Source organism: Oreochromis aureus, linkage group 6 (assembly GCF_013358895.1).
Source record: "Oreochromis aureus strain Israel breed Guangdong linkage group 6, ZZ_aureus, whole genome shotgun sequence".
Lineage (NCBI taxonomy): Eukaryota > Metazoa > Chordata > Actinopteri > Cichliformes > Cichlidae > Oreochromis > Oreochromis aureus.
The window spans coordinates 19,294,595-19,311,094 of record NC_052947.1 but is presented as its reverse complement, the minus strand read 5'-3'; the positions used below and the strand labels follow the sequence as shown (position 1 = coordinate 19,311,094).

Here is a 16,500-nt window from a genome sequence, read left to right as displayed (position 1 = left end):
ACAGGAGGCGCTGCTCTCAGACTCTTTACTTCATCTGATTAGATCATCTGAACCGGACTAAACACACCTCACTGTACGACATATATTTGCACACCTACCAGCAACTTTTTTCCTGTTAATATTCCAGAAACACTGGTTTTAATACTTGTGTCTTTTTATGTTTATGCATTTATCTCTTCGTTTTATACAGTTGCTTTGTTGTCTGTTGTGTATATGTGGCTATGACAACTCAATTTCCCTCTGGGATTAATAAAGTTTCTCTGATCAGATCTGTTACTTTAAATGATGGCTAGATATATCCATACCTTTTCATTGAAATTCTTTAATAAGTGCTAGTTTGTGCTAGTTCAGTATTTTCTTCATTCAGACGTCAGCATTGTAGAATATGCAGAATAAGTAGGACGGGCAAAAACTCTGCCTTCAAGCCAAAAATTTAGGTTTGGTATTCTGACGTTGTCCAGTAGCACCTGTTCCATTGCTAAAACCTCTCACGCTACATCACAGAATACATCACACACAATGGACTCATGCTGTGTGAGAGATATCTAGGGCAAAACGGGAGCAACTTTATGCTGCTGAAACATTTCTCAGATGCTGTGCCTCTTCCCTTCATCATGCATGGAAAATCCATGCCCACACATTCGGAGGCTGAGCCAGCCCTCTGAGAAAAATCCCGCACAAAAAAAACAGGCCTCACCTTGAGGTCAGAGGCTGCATCCGTAGCCAGGATCACCTTCCCGCAACTATGTATGCTAGCTTCCATTTCAATTAGCTTTACCTTAGCACCCTCGCCCAAGTAAGGCAATTTCATACAGGGCTCCAACAAAGCTAACTCCTGTCTGTGAGCATACCCCTATATATGAGACAGTGAACAGGCTTTCAGGTGCTGCTGAGATTTCAGGAAAACAAAACAAAGAGATGCAGCGGCGAGGTCAATTGAGCTCCAAGACAGGAAATCAGGGCAGTGTGAGAAGCGAGAAGGGCAGGCGCTGAAGGATGGGAGCGGGGGAGGAGGAGAAGATGAACAGGACACGCGTTTTGAGTGTGCGGATACCTGAGGGATCTGGTATGGAAATCCCCAATTTCTCAGCCAAGTTGCAGCCCTTTGAACAGCGAAAGACGTCAGCTAGCACGACGAGAAGCCATGTGGGTGTAACGAAGCGAGGGCTAAGCGAGGCAACATGCTGCCAGTTCTCTGAAATGTTAAATTGAAATGCAAAGTAGGAGCAGGCCTTCTTGTTTTGAGCAGATTTCACAGCATCTGTGTGGGAGCCCTTAAACTTAGAAGGTCCATACGCAGAGCTCTGCATATTTACAGCAAATCAACATAATATTTAGGTTAGGATTAGAAAATACAGACAGCTGAAGATGAATCTTTAATTTTGCTCAGGTAACTGGGAGTCAAATCAATCTGTTCGTCAAATTCAGCGAGTAAAAATACATTTCACTTCAGTAAATCTGATTTTTTTTTAATAATCAGTTGTCGTAAGTAAAATGTACTGCTTTTACTTGTAATGTGCTGCTCATGCCTTTATACTCGCTTTTTCTTTTTACACATTTTTAGATGTTGGCACCGAGTGAATGTAACTAGTACAGCTTTAAAAAAAATCAACACGTGAAAAGTTACTGTTATTTTAAAATGTGTCCAAAAACCAACAAGAGGTGATCAAAGGATTTGAAGTGAATAGTAAAGCAATCCTTTTTTTTTTTTTGGTAAAAGCAAAAATTCCTTTTGCTTTGTCTGTGGAAATATTCAGGTTGACATTAGTGTGAACTGATCTGCATTAGAAATATCCGGACGACAACAACAACAACAGCCACAGCCACACAAATGTCTGTATTAGTTTGAAATTTTTTCAGATTAAAGAACTGTGACAGCAGAGCTTTGGAACAGCTTTGATTCATGCCTCCTCCATACAAAAGTGAATGAGGAAAAAAAACAAAACAAGGTAAAATAATTTCAAATAGTGATCATAGCACGCATGAAGGCCTGCTATTACAAAAAAACAGAAAGGGAACTGAAGAGTAATGAAAACTATTTGTGAAACCAGTGGCTCATCTGACTTTCCAATACCCCAAGGTCCAGGGAACAGTGGCAAGAAGCAAACCCAGCGATGTACTTCTTCTCCATTCGGTCACATTATTGCTTGTGAAAAAGCTAGAAAGCAGAAAACATGCTTCGGTTGGGCGCGTTCAACCAACCACAGGCAAAGGGGTTGCATTTCTGTGGTTATTCCCTCTACATAACTGTATGCAGGACATTTACATTTGTTTAAAACCTTCCTCCTCATTAGAGCTGAAAGAACCAATCCAATCCTTAATGCACAGGTTTGCACAATGCATGCTTGAGATTTGGGAGCTGAGCCATACCCATCACAGGATTCTCTGCGTGGGCTCGCATAATTCCAACTTAAGAAGTCACACGCCACAAAGGTTGGAAACCGCTGCACTGCTGCATTTATATATACTGCTGAAAAAAACAGCGAGGCTGCATGTATAAGAAGACTTAATTTGGTTTAATTGAATTTAGCTGAGACACACATACAATAAAAGTTTGATGGTCTCTGCATGTGGAGAAAACCTCCCTTCTGAGGATTAAAGTCATCTAGTTAAGAGTCCAATGACTAATATTCCACCTGAAGCAACCTAAAATGAGGAATTATATAAGGAAGCTTTAGTTAAAACTGGATTTGTGGAAGTTGACAAAGATAAAAACAAGGCAGATATCATTAGTGGGCAGGTAATAAGTCAGGGCTAATCCAAGCACGCTCCCACCGGCTTAGTCATCCCAGCTCCACGCTGATCAGACGGTGCAACTGGTCACAGTTTGTCAAAGCGCAGCTTGCACTCTGAGCAGATTGAAATCATTTCTCTACTCAACACCACGCCACAGACAGATCTTTTAAGGAGTGACACAAAACCGTGAACAGCTCAATGGTTTATCAGTCATGGAGGACAAAGGGGCTCAGCGGTAAAAAAAAATATCCACCTGATGTCATCAGCGAGTGCATCATAAATCCTATCCTTTGCCTGGGGACCAGAGACTGACTTCACACCTCTGTGACACTCTCTAACCCCAGGGTTTCTGACAGGGAAAAAAAAACTTGAAATATCTTTCTGGGCACGGTGTCAGATGCTCGGCATGAAATATTCATAATCTGAGAGCAGAGCCACAATAGAGGAGGTGGCAGCATGCGCGGATTTGACTTGCAGAAACTGAGATGCTTAAACCACATTGACCGATTTCTCCCATCACAAGTTGTCACTCACAAATTCACTTTCACGTCAGTTTTTCTCGGATGAATGGCACAAGGCCATCTGTCATTTGCTGCCTTTTAACTTATACGCATAAACCCCTTAGTGCATCTGTCCAGCTGCATTCCTTTTTTTCTTTTTTAACATCCTGGATCCTTATGTTTTGAGCCATATAGCTATACTTGTATAACTTTCTCATTCTCAGATTTATGTTTTCAGTAGAGAAATCATAAAAGACAAACTCAGCAAACCAAAATGTGAATGTGTCTCAAAACCCCCCACTTACAATTAAACGCAAATACTTCATATTTTTGGATGCGGTTTAAGTTTTGTATGCGTCACAAATAAATGCATAAACAGTCTTTACCTTACAAAATAAAGCGCCTTGAGGCAACTGCTGTTGTGATTTGGCGCCATATAAATAAAATTCAATTGAATTGATTGAAAAGAGGGGAATAAAAAAAGATCAAATTAACACTATTTTTATGGTGTTTACCTACTGTTTGTTTCGTGATAGCTCAAGAACCTACACCTTGTTTGATGTCCCATCCTCTATAATCGATTTTGAGCTGACGATGTTTGAAAAAAACCCTACAACCGAACACAGTATAATACTGTTCATGGATTAATTATGTCAAACAAGTTTTTAGTATCTGTTATGACATCACAGTGGTTATAATGAAGGGAAATGACTTCCTGTGGAGGCCGAAGATTAATTAAATAACACAGTTATAAATAAAAGGCACTGCAGAGAATGAAAAGGTAACAGTAGCTGGATATGTTATGATACCAGAAATTTAGCAGTTGGTGCGAATATCGTTAGAGTTACGATATTCTTGATACCTAATTCGATACCATTTACTTTATTAGCTCCTTTATTAAAAAGGAATTTTAAATTACTAACGTGGTGGTGGCAAAATGTTAACATCAGCGTTTGCTGACAGGACACAAACTGAAATATTAGGATGATTGCCAAATAACCTACTAATGTCACCAGGGGGCATAATCACAGCAAGTGTAAAAGATGGACATAGTTACTGCAACGCAATGTTTTTGTGTGTCCCCACTGGAAGGCTTTGAGGCAAACGTTTACACCAAAATGAGTAACTGAGCCCAAAAACTCAGGAAAAGACCAGAAGTCTGGTTTGCAACCACAACTATTGCCATCTGGTGGCCTTCAGATAGAATGCGGGTTTGAGGCACTTCCATGTTAGCCTAAGCATTTAAATAATGTTAGCCATTGCAAATATTTTAGCCTATGGAACATAGCTAATTTAGGTGTACGGTGGCAAGTGCACTGCAACTTAAGAAAACACTAGCAACTACAAAAAATGCTTTAAACGCACACAAAGCACAGCAGAAGTTAAATAAAACAAAACGGATATTAAAAAATACAATTCAGTTTCAGTTCTGGTCACATCCGTAGTAGTAGTAATGCTTCCATTTCTGGAAGTATAGGCCAAATGAGATGGGCATTGTAGAAGAGATCCTTTAAGAAATTTCTTATATGATTTGTTTGACATATAAAGACGCCTTAACGCCCACTCACATCCTGGGCCATCTGACCTCAGGAAATCACATGATAGTTTGGGGTTAGGTTTCACACTGAGCTCACCCGAAACCTATGCTGATTGTGACCTACACCCATTTTCACACCTTGGCTCATGTAGAGGATCATTAGGGGGTCCATTGTCCCTCTTGGGGGGGGCACTCCCACAGGGCTTAAATCTGGGACTCTCCACCATTTGACCCTAGAACTGAAGAAGCTTCTCGGATGAGAGGTGAAACGTCTTCAAGCAACTTAAAGAAGTCCAGACGCTTTTCTTTCCAAGCTCCTTAGACGACATGTAAAGGGATTTCATGGCACTTTCCTTCTTGTCTGTTTACACAGAAAGCATCTGTACTCCAGATGAAATAATTCTTTGCAGGATCTTCATTCACTGGCATACAAACAAAAACCCCTTGATATCAGGATGGCAACCAAAGCCACAGTAGTAATTAATAAAGGCTGCCTCTTAGTGTCTTACGCCTTTGACGGCAGGAACAGTCAGAAGGATTGATCTACCATGTGTTAGCCATGCTGGACAGATGATGGGACCAAGCCATTTACATGATTTAAAGATGGCAGTTTGTTTTGAATGGATCAGGCCATTGAGGAGTCATTTTTCCTACATGGTCACTTATATTTAGTTTTTGTACCAGGGTAACGTGGTCAACAGCTTTAGTATTTAAATTGTCTACTCTATCCTAAGGAAATGAAGGAACGTTGTATTTGGAATGACAGTGCAGCGTATTCAGAGGCATGATGAACGGATCACAGGGAAGAGATGAGCTGATTCACTGACATGTTTCATGAAACCCAAACGAAGTGGACAGCCAGTGGGGTTCATGTCTGTGTTATTGTCACTTTATATTAAAGTATTAAATAACAATTTTATCATAGCTGATGTTTAGCGATAGCCACTAGATATGGGGACGCATACAAGGTAAGCTTAAAACCCTGAATCTCAGTTAGTGAAAACTGTGTAACAGTATATTCAGTTATGAATAAAGTTTGAGCTTTATGGAAACTGAATGCCGTTTTCCTCTATAACACATTTTCATACAAATTCTGACACAAAATTCTTGAAAGCGTCTGGTTTTCTGGAGCTTTGTGCAACTGTGCCAACTACACATAAACTTTAACACCTCTTTGTTACAGCACACTTCTCATACACGACAGTTGCATGGCGTGTCTGCGATACTTACTCGTGCATCCTGCACCCACAGCACTGAACAAGTTCCTCATTTATTTTGCAGACTTTCTGTGTCAACAAAAGACAGGTAACGGGTCATGTGATGATGATTAATGCAACTCAAAGAGCGCTTTTATGCTTCAGGCCTACTTTTGTGCATGTTATATCTGACTATGCTGATTGGGTTTGAGCCAAAACACAGTTAACCTGTATCTCAACACTACTTTTTTACACACAAACTTTTACTAGCATATCTGACTGGTCAGCACCACACAAAATTGCACACTTAAAATACAGCGAATCTCATTCTTTCTGAAAAAGAATGAGATTTTATATGAAGCTGGTTATAAGAAGAAAGTAACCGTGATCAATGCTACATGCTAGACATCTCACACTGAAATCTAAGTCACCTGAATGAGTCTTTCATCTGATTTAAGCAAAGCTCCACTGGCTTTGTTTTTTTGTGGTGGTGCCACATAATTTTATAATGTCACAGGCCAAATCATCACCTATGTGCTTGCCATCATTTTATATATGTCTGTGAAGTCAGGTTGACTCTACTCTTTATTACCAACCAGATAACAGTGGATTGAATCAACTTTTCAACTTGTCAGTGCTGCAGCTCTTTCAGCCTCAAAAGAAAAAAAAGTGAAGGGACAGGTTTAGGCTACTCTGTTGCGAAAAGGTCTTTGCATAAAGACTTTTTTTGCAGAAATATTAGATCTTTATTTCTTCTAAATTCTCAATTGTTTAAATTGCTAGCTTTGACTTTAAGATTTATTTCAAGATGCTTAACCTGGATTTAAATGACAAAAAGGTCAAAGTCAGTATGAAACCGTGACATTGGCCAGAACCGCACTACGACTGCAATGTATAATGAATGAAATAAAATGAAGACTATAGGCGAGTGATTAAAGCGATTAAATGTGGTGAGGTTTTTTTTCTCAGAAGGTAGCCACTAAGTTAGAACTTCGGTTCCCAGTCCACAAATGATCATTTTCCTGTGTAGTTCACTCTTCTTATAAGGACAATGTAATAATACAGCTACCCATTACATGTTTGATATAACCACAAAGAAGCTGGTTATAGGTATTGAGTAATAGCTCACTGGAACAGAGGAATAGCATGTCTAATCATTCATTTTACCCACTGAATTAGGGCATTATGCAAAAAAAAAGAAGAAAAAAATAGTGAAGAACACGGCATCATAATAACACGTTGTTGCTCTCCGCTCAGTGAAGTCCCCTGATGCAATTACTGAAGACTTTTTCTCTCACACCTTTTGGTACACGCTCTCAGTAATGACGAGATACCTTTTAACTTCTCAGCTAGAGTCATCATCAATAATGTATTCTCATCTGTTTAAAATTTAAAGTGCCACACATTAACGTCCTCCCGCACCTGCTCTTTCACGCTGTCCACCCTCTGCTGAGCCGCTGTTTTACCCCCATCCCCGTCTCCCTGTCTTTCTCTCTCTCCTCTCACTATAATAAAGACAATGACAACGACTTCTCTTTTACCGCCGAACTAGGGATGTTAAATCAAGCAGGGGCAGAGGAGGCGACAGACCACATAATGTAAGGGCATCGTCCGGACGCCTCCAATTACGCTTTGGCCTTAATTGGTGACAGTGGCAGCGGCGATGAATTCTTTAACAGTCCTGTGCAGTTGTGCCTTTCCGCGCGCAGCGAAGACCTGAGGAGGACAGCTACTCACTGCAAATGGAAGCTGACAGAAAAGCCACATGGCACAACCAATCTTGGGGAAAAAGGGCATGACAATGACTAAAGGGGCCCGGGCTCTTAAGTAGCTGAGGGTAGCTTGCAGGAAAGATGTGTATAATTAAGCGGTCTGCGTTGTGGTTCAGATGGCAAAATCCCATTGTCTTGACAGGAGCTTACTGTTGCCCTTTAGGTGGAGATGCGCAGCAGCGTACGGTCTCATTTTTCCTTCCCTTTTTTTTCTTTTGCACCCCCCCTTAGACCTCTGCGACCAAATTAATCTGCAGTTTTAAAGCTTGAATAAATCCAGTAAGTTAGAGATCTGCAGATCTAAAGGCTGCGCGTCCCTCGGGCTTTTTCTTTCGATGCTTTTTTTTTTTTTTTTAAATTTCATTCCCTCCTTTCCTTTGCCCATGGAGATTGACTGGAAGCACTCGGTGTTATCTCCAGGGAGGCAAAGGTTGGTGGGAGGGGGGTGAAGGCCACAGATTTGTCCTTATCTATTCTGAGCACACCTAAAACAAATTAGACCTGGCTACCGTTGCTTATTTGGCTCCCGTACTCTCATTAAGGGGCTGAATCCAAGCTATTTTACTCAAGGTCCTGCTTCTTACCATTTCGGGCCTTGTCTTTTATCACAATAGTAAAGGTTTCCAGGCAGCCATGCCACCTTTTCATCTCACCCATTTCATGTAGTCGTATCAACACAGCACAAAGAACAGAAGGAGGGAGGGAGTGAGGGAGGGAGAGAGCAAGCGAGCGAACATCTCTGTACGCTGGGATGCTGTTTTCCTGCACATGACTTGATGCTGGCCTTTGACATTTGTTAATTGAAAGAGGAATCTGTTCAGCGGGACTTGGCTTTGTCCTTTCCTGCTTTTTTTTCTCCAGTGTTATGTTGCTATTAAAATAGAAGCCTCTCAGGATGTTATTTCAAGTAGATTTCTTTGTCTTTACTATTTTATTAATGTAAAAAACAAAACCTACAGAAGCGCTGTTTAAGTAAAATTGTTCCTGCTGGTATACTTCCTGCTTCACAATAAGCTGAACTTCCATTTGGAATTAAAAGGAAGTTTCTGTTGAATTATATAATTGCAGAAGGCGTGGTAGGCATTAGATCACTGATTTACAGTCTTTAATAGTGAGAATCATTGGGAAATAAACCATACATTATAAATGCAGCGTCAACAATTATGTAAAATTCAACAGCTGAATTTGTAGCATAGCTAGAATATCTTGCAGGAACTGGTCAGGGCGGTCATGATTTAGCCTGGATTGCTTCAGTGTCTAGAGGCATGCTATGTATAATAAAATCTGTGACAACTGAACTGATAAATTATAAAGTGTAAGGACAGAGTCCAAAGGTTTCTCAGAAAAATAAATGTTTTAAAGCTTTTCTGAGACACATTCAGTTCACACCCAGAATTGTTTATGAATACATCCATATGATCTTGAACAGAAGCACCAACAAACTCCCAATAAACTGAATGTATTTAGATCTTTGAACCACTTGTTGTACGCCACCTTAGAGATAATATTTCTCAAACATGGGCTCAGTGTTCTGATATAAACCTGAAGGGTTAAAAAATGGAAAGCAAACAGAAAACACAAATATATGACACACAACCTATGTACAAACATAATATTCTTAAAGTAATATAAGACGTAATTTTGGCCTTTTTTGGCCTTTATTTGACATCCAGGCCTCTGCGGCACCTTTAGTTTGGGTTGACAGTTTAACCAGGTGAGTTATAGCAGCATCCCGGTAACATAATGGTAATTGTGAGACTCTATACTATTAGCAGAAAGATGAGGCTATGTTCACTACAAGGCCAAACGCTGTATTGGGGGGGGGTGATTAAACATAACTACAAAGAGTGAAATTGATACATACTTATAAATTCCCTCAACACCATGCCGGTATTTTTTGTACTTTAATTGTTTTGTTCGGTGCAGCACAGTTTGTACTGTATCTTCACTGACAAACATTAAGAAATTTAAAATAAGACTACACAGAAATAAAAGTTGAAGTGAGGCAGACAGGTGAGGTAAACAGAGGTGAAGATGCGGCTTACCCTCATACAAGTATAGCATTTGAAAGTTAATGAAGGACCTCTGAGCCATCTGAGCTAAAGCTATGCAAAGGTAACTGCTCAGGAAATGTTAGGTTAGATGAGATTCCTCTGCCAGACTAATCCATCCTGGAGCCTGAGAGCAGCACAGAGACGGAGCAGACAGAGAGCAGAATCTGCTGCAGAACAGCACAGCGGTGACAGAGGGCAATTCTCTAGGGCCTTGCATTAGCGCGCTAAATTAAAGGGGGTATTAGATTAAATTGGCTCTCCGATTTCAGGGGTGTGAGTAAAATTCTGATTTGCATTTCCACCGCTGCTTAAGATATAATTAGTTCAGGGTGATTCCCATGTGGAAAACACTGACAGCCAAATCTAACTGGCTGCCAGTAGCTTATCGTCTCTTCCAAGGCAAAAGGTAGACTTGGCTCATGTTCAGTGTGTGCGTTTGTGACTGCGTAGTTAGATGCTAGATTGTGTGTGTGTGTGTGTGTGTGTGTGTGTGTGTGTGTGTGTGTGTGTGTGTGTGTGTGTGTGTGTGTTGCGTACATCTTGTGTGTGCGAGAGAAAAAGAGGAGGAAGAAGAAAAGGTGACACCCAGAGTGCGACTACGTGTTACAACATGTGATGCTGCACATATTGCGTGCACCATTTGACTCCTCACATTTCTTAATAAAATCCCAACGAACCCCGAGCGTCGTCAACAAGGCGAAAAGAGACCCACTCAGCGCCCACGTACATAAAACTGCACAACTTCACACCTCTGAGATGCCTTTAAATGCAAGCCCATTTACACTGCAGAAGGCACACCTGTAATTACGGTTGCAGTCAAAAATAACAATTAGCGCTGGAGAAGTCCATACTAGGAATTACTGAACTCGGAGAAAAAGCTTTTAAATCCAAGTTAGGATTTGTTTGGGGGGCTTCACACCCTCGGTAATTCTAACCTTCTTTGCAAATGGATGTTTTCCAAAAAGTGATGCTACCCATGGATTATGAGCTTGGGCCCAGCTTCCTGGACACCTGTTTGGAACACCTGTTAGTACATCATCTATAGAGTCAGCATCCGATGAGCTTCAGACTGACACCTCGGCAATATCCACATCCAGCTCATACTCAATAACCTCCTTAATGGCCCATTTAATTAAACTCTTAAACCTTAATTTTTTTGCCCCTTAATAGCAGAGTCTTGCACACTCCATGACAAGTCATGCGTGCAGTATGATCACACCAGTGTTTTCTAAATCTAACCTTCAGCATGTTTTAAGAGAAACATCCAAACCTGACACGTTTGATTCTGCATGACTCCACCAAACATTTAAAAACATTTAAAATGCAAGCCTCCAAAGTCTCTTTCCTAAAGAGTCGCTTTTTATATTTGTAATTTCTGTCCTTTAAAATCATTTTCTTTATCCCCACTGTGACAATATTTCTACTTGTCTGAGAGCAAACCATCTCAGTTCATAGACACCCACTATTTTTATGGATGTATTTATTTATTTATTGAAATCTTGATTTCTCTTCCAAAAAGGTTGAAATCATCCCACTTCACTGAGAGTTTCGTTCACCCTGTTTTCTAAAAGAAAACAGTGAGAAAAAGTGAATGCACAAACATTTCTGCTTCATATGCAAGCCATCTCGATAAATTTATAACTTCTGAAATGATGCACCTTGTCTAGAATTTAAACAATAAACTTTGATGGTGTGCCTTCAGCGCTTGCTTGTAACAGCTGATCAGTTTAAGGGATTAAGTTGAGTAAAACAGGCATGTAGATTTCTGTGTTGTTGACCAAGAGGCAAAGCTTTGGAGGTTCTGGACTGGAGAAATTGATTACAAGGTGCTAATGCTGCCAGGCTGCGACTGAATTGATGGAAAATCTCCATGTGGCAAACAAAAGTGACATTTATGATAAGAATCATATGACTAACTAATAAAATGTTACATAACAGACTTGGGCATTGGTGGAGTCAACATTGCATTACTGAACACGTGTGAGAACCAAACAAGAATCAGACAAACTGATGTCTTGACTTGATTTAGCAAAGCATACATCCATACATGGTGTTTTTCCACATAGATTAGGTAATATTTCAGAATTAACCTTGTTATCCTCCCTGTGTAATCTCCTGATTAGAGAACAAATTATCTGGCACTCGGGCTGCATTTGGTGGAAACTCATCCATACAGGCGCATCTTAAGTCAGAACCTCAGGATAATCAGAACCATATTTGCAACTCAACATTCGTATTCCGCCTTTGCCCCTGATAATCAAATGTCAGCTGGTAAATAGATCAATTAAAACAAATCTTTAAAAACAATTCAGCCCTGTGTCCTAATGAAGCCTCTTGCTAGCTCTCAGTTAAGCCGATTCCTAATATGTTTTTCCCTTTCCTAAGTGGACCAGATTATTATTATTTTTTTATGCATCATGCCCCAGACTGATGCATAATTGCCCATAATGGCGTAAATATAATGTAAAATGACTTTATTTCCATCCCACTGTGATATGCACAATCAATTCATACAGGATAAGTGTGAAGGGATCAGTCTGGGTGCTTTATTCCCCTCCCCAAATAAAACTTGGGGGGATGTTTTGAGAAACGCCATCAGCAGCTCTGCCATCACTCTCGCCATCTCTTGGTGGTCGGAGGCTGAGGCTTTGTGGGATATTGATTCTCCCCATCCAGAGACGGTTTCCATAATTGGTTAAAATGACCGGGTGCAGAGAGAGATGGCTCTCTGCTGAAAACCATTTCCCAGCCCTGCTTGGAGCTGAGCCAAGCTCGGGGTTGTTCGGATGCGTTCCAGCCCCAGCCTGACTGGCAGCAATTAGGGGTGTCTGAGCCAAGCTCAGCTTGCGCTCCGCACAAACACCCCTAATTACTGCCAATTAGGCTAGGCGGGTAGGCAGATTTGAGAAACCGGGGGGATGTTCAGGCATGGGTGGGCATGGAAACAATTTTCAAGGGCTTAGAACGTGACTGGATGAAAAGGTTAATGCTTTGGAGTGCAAGGGGATAATAACAAAAGAAGGGGAAGCAGAGCCCCGGTTCTCACCTCCAGCGATGAGCCTGGCTTCTTTTTCAGCTCCTCACATTTCCTAAATTTGCAGATCTGGTGGCCCGTTTTGCGGTTCCGACAACTGCTGCAGACACCACAGTTGATTAGCCGCCTGCAGGGTGCACAGACCCCACACCTTTTCCTTTTCTTCTTTGCTGGGTTTCCACTGGATGCTGAGGAATTATTCTGTGGGCAGTCTGCCAGATTGGCAATTTGAAACGCACTGTCTGTAACGGCTGCTGAGGCTGCGGGGGAGTGAAGGGCTGTCATGACGATGACCCCGGGAGGTAATGAGATGCCCCCTAAAGCCGGAATAGCGGAAAAAGTTCCAACGCGTTCTGGGAGATTCATTATCTCTGCTTCAGCAGCGCCGCATTTCAGCTTGTTCATGCATTCTCCTGCTAAAGGTCTGCAGTGTTCGGGGGATAAGGTAGAGAGGAAATTATTATTTGCCATTTGCAGCGTCTCTGGCGGCACGCCAGGCTTCCCCGGCCTCTGGGAGTCATTTCTATGCATGCTGGTCCTATTAGGGTTTATTGCCGCTGATTTCCTTCCCCAGAGCATGGCGTTATCACAGTTCCAAGGGGACATACCAATTCTAGCACTGGGAAAAATGGGCGTTGTGATACGGGCAATCTTAGCAGTCTGTGGAAATGCCCCATTGGTTTTATAAAAGTTTGCAAAAGACCTGTACCTTTCCATTTCTGCATTATAATCCAAAAGCTGGCTTAATCCACCATCCTGAAGATTATCCTTTTGTAGCAGAGACACATCTGCATTTTGTCCATTTTCAATGCAAAGTGCATTGTTTATGTTAGACATGGCTGAGAAACGGTAGTCAGTGTTTAGAAGAAGAGAGTGAGGTTACAGCGGCCTTCGTCAAAGTGAAGCTGGTTACGAACAACGAGTTACCATCCTGGTTTGTCTCCTCCAGAGCTAAAAAGAAAAAGAAAACAAAACAAACGAGAAGAAAACAACAATTACACACGAAAGAGACAAATACTTTCATCCTGATCACTTTCCACTTCTCAATTTCAATTTTTCTCTGAAAAAGAGAGGCTGATATTGTGAAGAATCCTCTGGCACAGTGTTTATGCTCTGACAGTATAATCACAAAAAGTCATCTAGTGACAATAACGTGATAGCTGTGACAGACCAACATGTCATTATTATTATTGAGAGAAAAAAATTTGCATGTTTATTTTAAAAAATTCTCTTGCCAGGGTCTTCTTACATATTTTCAAGAAAACTCGATCTGCTACTTCACAGAATAAACACAAACATCTGGATATGCAGCAGTGCATTTAATAAAAACGTGAAAATTTTAATATTCTATCCAAAATCATATTATTTTGGAAAAGTTAGAAGAGAGCCTCATGTCATGTGAAGACATGCACAAAATCTCATTCCTGCAGGAGGTTCTTAAAAATAAGCTGGCTTGGATGTGAGGATTTACAGAGTTAAACATTTTCAAACCTCTTGATTTTCGCCTGTAGTAACCGTAATTGCAAAGCTGGCCCATCCCTGTAAACAAGACTCTGACCAGCCTGAGCAGCAAGTGGTATTCATTCATGGCCAGCTCTATTACATTTACTCTGTGACAGCGCTCAGTGATAGCCACTGGTGAATTTCCAACCAGATCATGGACCAGACCAACTACAGTGTCAGCTGCCTCAGGATGGGACACATGCATGTGTGGGTCCATGTGTATGTGTGTGTGTGTGTGTGTTTGTGGGGGTGCTCCATTTCCTCTCTCACTCTCTCTCTCCACCAGTCTGTCTGGATTTGGTTTCCACAGATAAAAGCCCATTAGACACATCTCCCCTACTTCCATTACCTTTTTCTGGGCTTTCTCTCTTAATTGCCAAAGCTGATCCATTGCTAGAACACTAAAGCATTTCAAATCACTTCCATGGTGCTACCCAGCAGCTGTCTTGAAAAGAATGAATTATAAATATGCACACACAGAACAAGAGGTATCACACTGGGTGGCATTATCAAAGTCCTCAATATACTAAAGTGTATCCACCACTAAACATGCCCAAAGAGTCAAGCATTTGTCCTGTTAACCTGAGACCAGATTATCAGGAGAATAAAATCTAAATAGTGTTTCATAGGGTTTTATATAGATATATTTTTTTTCTCTCTTTCTAGCAATTCTTGAGGTCTCAGTACACTTTAGACTTTTCATTTTCACGGAGCAAATGTAAGAAGATGAGTTTTATCCACCATAGTCTCCAGATCTGGAAGTTCAATGTCAGTGTGGCATCTGAAACAACCGCCAGCCACCCGTAAACAAAACCTCCTTGGCTTAATGATCAGCCCTCCTCAGGGTCATTATTACTTAATCAATTCACCCCTGGAGCGAAATACGCAGCCCAAAGGCAATCAAGTCACGGACATTGATTTTCAGCCTGTAAACAAAGTTTAGAGAGACAGAAATGTTCAATACTCGAAGCTGGAGAGACAGAGAGAGAAAGAGGGGGGAGAGGAGAAAGATAACCAGAGAAAGGTGGAGAGTGCGAAAGGGAGACCGAAGAAAGAAAAGTAAAAAAATAAATAAATATTTTTTTAAAAAAAACACGTCCGGTGATCAGCAGCTGTACCTCCGCTGTGCTGCACAACGATGCCATTAATTACACTCAGCCTGGTCTGAGCTAGACATCCAGATCAAAGGTCATGCATAGATAATCCGGAGAGGGGAGTGCGGTGCAACAGTGCGAATAAAAGCCCCATAAAAATAATCTGACACTGGCCGGATCACTTGGCAGCCACACGGACACAAATCGGGACAGCAAAACGGGAGGGTAAAACACATGCAACCGGACGCCAAAATAAGGATGGACAAACACTCGGAGCGAGAGGGAAAGCTTGAGAGAGAGAGAGCGAGTGAGAGAGAAGAAGGGAGAGAGGGAGAGAGCATCACCTACCAGGTTCCTGTTGAGAAGAGCTCCCAAGATGCTACCAGCCGGCGACCGTGTAACGGCACATCACTGCGAAGGGATACGCGGGGGGGAAATAATGCAAAGACGCGACAAGACGCACAGACATAGGCTGCCGGAGGAGAACAGGGAGACTGTGTGTGTGTATGTGTGTGTGCGTGTGTGTGTGTGCTGAGAGCGCTCAAAACAAAAGGATCATTTTTATCGACTTTCTGGACACGCTAGGGGGGGAAAAAAGGTTGAAAAGTGCATAAATAAGCCACAAGGTGTCGGACAAAAAAGAGAGAGAAGGGGGAAGCGGAAATCGCAGAGGTGGTTAGGTGTTTCCTCTCCTCTTGATCCGGAGGCTGTATTGTGTGTGTCTGCCTGGTCTCAGTTCAGCCCGTGTCTCCTGTCGCTGTGTGTGGCTGATTGGTGCTGAGGTGAGGAAGCAGGGATGTGGACACCTACTGATCATTGGCTGGAAATTACTATAGAAACACTCGGGAGGTGGGAGGGATGGATGGCTCAGGGCGCCCTACAGAGAGAAAATATCTACGGCAAATATCTGCGTCTTGAACCCTTGTGGTGTCCGCTTTCATCTCTTTATTTTGACAAAATATTTTTAATATACTTCTTTAATAATGAGACATTTAGAGGGGGGGGGGGGGGGGGTTACGTGTCCTTTAATAAGGGTTGGGGTAACTTGTCAAATTAATTTAAATGGAGCTGAGC

At 41.6% G+C, this 16,500-nt stretch overlaps 1 protein-coding gene across 2 annotated transcripts in view; it reads right to left on the bottom strand.

Moving 5' to 3' along the window:
• The window catches only part of cxxc4 (CXXC finger 4), a 29,193-nt gene extending 13,026 nt beyond the window's left edge, over positions 1 to 16,167 (bottom strand). For both annotated transcript variants that reach the window (XM_031752174.2, XM_039613980.1), the window contains exons 1-2: positions 15,775 to 16,167; positions 12,842 to 13,780 (exon numbers count right to left, since the gene is read on the bottom strand). In XM_031752174.2, coding sequence (XP_031608034.1) covers positions 12,842 to 13,666 — 825 coding nt within the window. In that variant the 5' untranslated portion in view covers positions 13,667 to 13,780; positions 15,775 to 16,167. The remainder of the gene's footprint in view (positions 1 to 12,841; positions 13,781 to 15,774) is intronic.
• Positions 16,168 to 16,500: the final 333 nt, after the last annotated feature.